This window comes from Lethenteron reissneri, unplaced genomic scaffold (assembly GCF_015708825.2).
Source record: "Lethenteron reissneri isolate LAM-NWPU_2019-01 unplaced genomic scaffold, ASM1570882v1 scaffold_1438, whole genome shotgun sequence".
Lineage (NCBI taxonomy): Eukaryota > Metazoa > Chordata > Hyperoartia > Petromyzontiformes > Petromyzontidae > Lethenteron > Lethenteron reissneri.
In genome coordinates, this window is record NW_026891155.1 from 1 (window position 1) to 5234 (window position 5234).

At 56.2% G+C, this 5234-nt stretch overlaps 1 protein-coding gene across 2 annotated transcripts; it reads right to left on the bottom strand.

Annotated features, from left to right (window-relative positions):
- Positions 1–294: 294 nt before the first annotated feature.
- Positions 295–4822, bottom strand: LOC133362334 (protein Wnt-5a-like). 2 transcript variants are annotated; one of them, XM_061581265.1, is made up of 6 exons: positions 4729–4822; positions 4114–4346; positions 3105–3379; positions 2195–2305; positions 1750–2017; positions 295–596 (listed from the first exon to the last, which is right to left on the bottom strand). In XM_061581265.1, exons 1-6 carry the CDS (start codon positions 4812–4814, stop codon positions 499–501), a joined length of 1071 nt encoding a protein of 356 aa, XP_061437249.1. In that variant the 5' UTR covers positions 4815–4822; the 3' UTR covers positions 295–498. The 2 variants fall into 2 exon arrangements, with proteins under 2 accessions (XP_061437249.1, XP_061437248.1); XM_061581264.1 differs by having other exon boundaries at positions 2177–2305.
- Between the last annotated feature and the right edge of the window lie 412 nt (positions 4823–5234).

The following is a 5234-nucleotide window of genomic DNA, read 5'->3' on the forward strand; positions in this document are numbered from 1 at the left end:
TTTCATCCACACACACACCACAACATACACACACCACACACACAGATAAAGAGACAAAAATGACTTTTATAGGCGAGACACTGCATACAAGTGCAGTGCGAAGTCGTGTGAAGTAGTAGATTCAGTGTGACGCGGCTCGCAGGGAAGGGTGCGACGGACCTCGCTGTGAATCCTAACAAGCGCCGAGTGAACGTTGCCTAGATTTGGCAAACGCGGCGTTAACGAGAACAAAGGAATAAATGGAACAACGGCACTTGGTCGCTAAGCGCATTCAAGTGGCGACGTCACAAAACAACGGCGCTTCCACATCGTGAAGATGAAGCGCATGCAGAGTGTGTAGTAGGGTAGTGCATAGTGCAGTGTAGCATCGCACGCGAGTGAAGTGTGTATAGTAGAACGCAGCTCGTAGTGAGGGGTACACGCTGGATGTCGATGCCCTAAACAGCTTTGTGGGGGTCGCGATCTCAGTCGAGGCCCCCCCTCCACTGGGGCTGGAGGCTACTTGCAAGCGAATTGATCGACGGTCCACGGGCAAAGCTTGCACTTGACGTTCTCCTTGAGCTGTTCCTTGCACCCGCACTGCATCTCCACCGTGACTGGGGAGGGAACAGCAGAGGGGAGAGAGCTAATGAGATCATCGCAATTGTGCAACCGCCATTAACGTCGAGGTGAACAAAATCTCCGCGCACTTCTCCTCCCGACGTTGTCAAACGACCAGAGGTCGCAACCGGGTACCCGATACCCGGCTACCCGTACCCGGCCGTACCCGGCCGGGTACGGGTAGCCGTTTGCGATCCTGGTGCGGCCGGGTACGGGTAGACCGTGAGTCACTGGTGAGTCACCGTTTGTCACTCATTTCCCAACGTCTTGTCTCTTCTCACAATTCAAGTTCCTAGAATCAACCCACCCGCGCCTGCAACATGGCTTCGTCCCAGAGGTCGCAAGCGGGTACCCGAAACCCGTACCCTACCCGTACCCGGCCGGGTACGGGTAGGGTACGGGTACGGCCGGGTACCCGCTAGCGACCCTGGTGCGGCCGGATACGGGTACGAGGGGTAAGGAATCAAAACCCGTTTGCGACCTCTGCGAATGACCCGCGGGGAAGCGGCTGTCGCAGAGCCACTGCCGACGATATCCCTTCGAGCAACCTAAGGATCACGGAAAGCAGTTCTACAGAAATGCATTTTCGGTGTGATTGCGTGGTGTACGGTACTGTATAGTAGTGAAGACTAGTGCGTAGTGGTATAGGGACGGTGTGAATAGAGAGAGACGGTGGTGTGTGGCCAGGTGGTTATTACAGTAGTGTAGAGTCGTGGTGTAGAGTAGTGTATAGGATGTGATGTGTAGTGTATAGTTTGTACGTTGAACTTCTTGACACCATACATAGCCAACCATGCGCTCAGGTGGTGCGGGCAGGGGAAAGACAAACTAAATACTAAAAGCAGTTCTAAAGAAAACAGTGTTCAATCTAGACTAATATCGCGCTTTATATTATCGGAAGAGCATTCCAGACGGCCGCAGACGCTCATCCGAGAGCGCTGCGCGCAATGATGCAGTGACCAGCGTCTCTGTCCGATGGCAGAGCTAGAAAGCCGCCGCTGCTGCTACCAAGATGACCGGGAGTTTGTGGAACGATTGACGCTCCTGGACGAGATCATGTTACACGCTTTCATTGAACTCACTCCGTCTGTTGTCGTATCCTCAAATCTTGTAACTCAATTTCAACCGGGGGTGGGGGGGGGGGCCCACCTTGGGAGATGTCGTATCCTCTGTCGCAGCATGTGACGGTGCATTCCTCGGCTGCCTCGGTGTCGTTGCAGCGCTGCCTCCCCACCGCTCCGCTGGTGCTGCCACGGACGCAGTACTCCGGGCTGGCGCTCACGTGGACCAGGTCATACTCCGAGGGCGCCGTCAACCACTCGTTCACCGGCTCCAGACGCCAGCGGGCGGCGCCGCCACTTCCACCGCTCCTGTTGTCCCTCACCAGCCGCATGGCGGAACTTCTGTCGTACTTTCCCTGCAGCCATCATTGACATTATCGTCATCATCATCAGGGGGGGGGAGGATCCGCCATGTTTTCTTTTGAAGTGGTGGTGGTTGAGTGAATGCTGTTAGGGACCCCTCCCCCCGTTTGTAACCCGACTGTGGATTAATCCTCCGGGTGCAGTCTCATCACCGGCAGCCGTGAGCTCACGTTCAGAAAGTCGCCAACGTCGCGAAAGTCTTCGCGCAGCGGCAGGCAGACTCTGTCGCATTCACCGGTTCTGTTGTCGCAACCGCAGTAGTACAACAGTTCTTCCATCACCTGCAGCACCACCACCACGGTCATTGTTACTACCACAATCAGTTACCACCAACACCATCATCATTTGTCACTACCAACCGCCATTCGCCACTAAGTGGCGGTGACGTCACGAGGGAGATTGTGCCAGGCCGTGTGCACGTTGAGGCCACGTGAAGTGTCCAACGCCCGCTGGCAGGAGGTCACGGGGCAGACCCAGGTGCCACGGGTCGACTGACTGAGATGACTGGCTGATGCACCACCTGTGCCCCCTACTATGCCAACATGCTGTGCTTTAGCCACCCGGCGCTCCGCTCGTTGTTGTGAGCGTCGCTCCTCCACCCTCCGTTGTTGTTGGAGGGCGACTGCCTCCAGCTGCCCTGTAGCGTCCTTCACGAGCCTCCTCCACTGAGGCCGATCTTGACACCGCTGGTACCAGTCATCGGCAAGTCCACTCAGCTCCACGTCCTCCTGTACCACATCACTGCATCCCTTCTCCAGCCTGTGCCGCACCCAAGGGTAGTGGCGCAAAGCCAGGCTGCTACTCACAGGAGCAGCAGCGCAACGGCTAATGACGAACCATGAGCGTGCTGACTTGGGGGGTTAGATCGGTAAAGTCACGTAGATAGAAAAATAATAAATCACATTTCAACCTGCAACACAAGCAATCGGGTGGCTACAGCAGTAGAACTGCTGAACAAGACAACCCCTAGACAACGATGCCGATCCAAGTATATAAATGTGCAGCATTTCATAAACTGATACTTTTTTCCATAAAAAAACATTTCATACGACAATACCTACAACCCACCCGCCCACTCACCACGCGACCAACTTCGTAGTTGTGCAAATCCATCTGCACGAGTTTCGCCAAAGACTTGCGTTGTCCCCCTCGCCTCCAGCGGTCGTGGACACTCGCGTCCACAAACACCTTGGCGAAATGGGCTCCGTATTCGATGTTACCTCTGGGGTGCAGCAAGGGGTCATAGGTCCAGGTGCAGCTGTCGCGGATCACCTGCGGGGTGTAGCAGGCGCGCGCCACCGCGTGCACCACTCCCGCGGCGGCGAGGGCGGAGAAGAAGGCGGTCTCGCGAGAGCCTGGCCCCCCCCCCCCCCCCAAAACAATTTCATCATTTGTCTATAATGGAGGTTGTTGTTTTTCTATCTAGCGTAGGTCGCCGAAATAGAAACGTCACGTCGTTAAAACAGCCGCCGCGTCCGACCGGCAAGGCTTCGGCACGTAGACAGAACGTGGCGAATTCTTGACTAGTGCAATGACAGGGCTCATGGAACCTGCTGGAAGGTTCTAGAAGGGGGCGTGTCTGGGCTAGAGGTAGAAGGTGGGTCAGGGGGGAAGCTCATGGAACCTGCTGGAAGGTTCTAGAAGGGGGCGTGTCTGGGCTAGAGGTAGAAGGTGGGTCAGTGGGGAAGCTCATGGAACCTGCTGGAAGGTTCTAGAAGGGGGCGTGTCTGGGCTAGAGGTAGAAGGTGGGTCAGTGGGGAAGTTCATGGAACCTGCTGGAAGGTTCTAGAAGGGGGCGTGTCTGGGCTAGAGGTAGAAGGTGGGTCAGTGGGGAAGCTCATGGAACCTGCTGGAAGGTTCTAGAAGGGGGCGTGGCCTAGCTACGCTCGCCGTGTTCCGGCCGCATGTCCGATCCTCTGCACGGCTCCCATCGTCGTCATCGCTGCATTAGTCAGCCAGCTGTGCAGTTAGAAGCCGACGATGGGGCCGTGTAGAAAGGTCGTCCGTGTGTAGCTGAACGTCGAGGGGAAACCCGCTTTGCCGGGAGAGGCTCGACACTGGCTCTGACCCGGGGAGACGATCTCCTTACCCGACCGAGGAATAGGGACGAGCCCATTCTCCGTGGTCCAGTTCGACCGCTTGGCCTGGAACTGGTGCCGATACTCGGCAATCGCCAGCTGGACACCCTCGGCCACGAGCTTCATGAAGTGCGGCTGCTTCTGGCATATTTGGCGCTGTGTGGGGGACAGCCCCGGCGACGTGCTGCACAACAGCAGCGGATGCGTGGAGGGGTCGACCCGGGGTGTCCACAATGCCAGCGACCTGCAGAGGGAAGGGGGTGGAGGGGGGTCACGGTGGCCAGGGGATGTTGACTACCTCGCCTGGTATGCAGTAGGTAGTAGGTTTGATCCCAACCCTGACGCCTGCTGCTGCTGTATATTTGGAGTCTGTGTGTCTCTATCATCATCACTGTGGCTAGATATATTTTTTATGACAACATTTATACATTTACGCGATGTAACCCCCCCCCAAAAAACTCCTGTGGATGATATTGGTCACGAGAGCCCTGCCCGCTACTCGGTGTTAAACAAAACACAAACAGCCGTATGGGGGGGGGGGGGGGGGTGTGCAAGATATTAGACACTTGTGCGCCCATCGCAGAAGAAGAGTGAAGAGGAAATCAGCGGCGGCGTCTCGCGGTTACCACCAAGAGTCGCTGGCGACTGCCCCCAGCTGTGCCGTGGCGCAGAGTCCCAGCAGCAGCGGGGAGAAGCCCATCGGAGTTCTCATGGCCAGCGACACTGTGCAGAAGAGAAGCAGAGCGATGGTGACGATGTTCACACCCTCGCATGGTCTGCATATTTTGAGTTTTCATGTCTCACTCATCATCATCATCACGGTGGCTGGGAGATGTTAACTTCCTCGCCTGGTACACGGGCTCGAACCCACGACCGCTTGTATACCGGGCGAGAAAGTAAACATCTCCTAGCCACCGTGGTCGTGATGAACTCCAACTGCTGATGTCTGTAGCCGACCGACCTTATAACCACAACGTGCATTGAATGTGTGGGTGGCATCGTTTGGCGCCATGCCATATTCTTGGCCTGCAGTACCGGTCCCGTGTCAACAGGGGGCGCAAGGGCCGAACGAGATTTCCTCGTCTTCTTGGTTCTGTCGGTAAAGTCACGTAGAAGGGAAGTAATAAAATAA

Excerpts from the sequence above, each read along its gene's own strand:
- LOC133362334 (XM_061581264.1), bottom strand. The coding sequence starts at position 4,814 with ATGAGAACTCCGATGGGCTTCTCCCCGCTGCTGCTGGGACTCTGCGCC. Across the intron at positions 4,347-4,728 it reads GTCGCCAGCGACTCTTGGTG|GTCGCTGGCATTGTGGACAC; the intron begins GTAACCGCGAGA and ends TTCCCTCTGCAG. Across the intron at positions 597-1,749 it reads AGGATACGACATCTCCCAAG|TCACGGTGGAGATGCAGTGC; the intron begins GTGGGCCCCCCC and ends TTCCCTCCCCAG.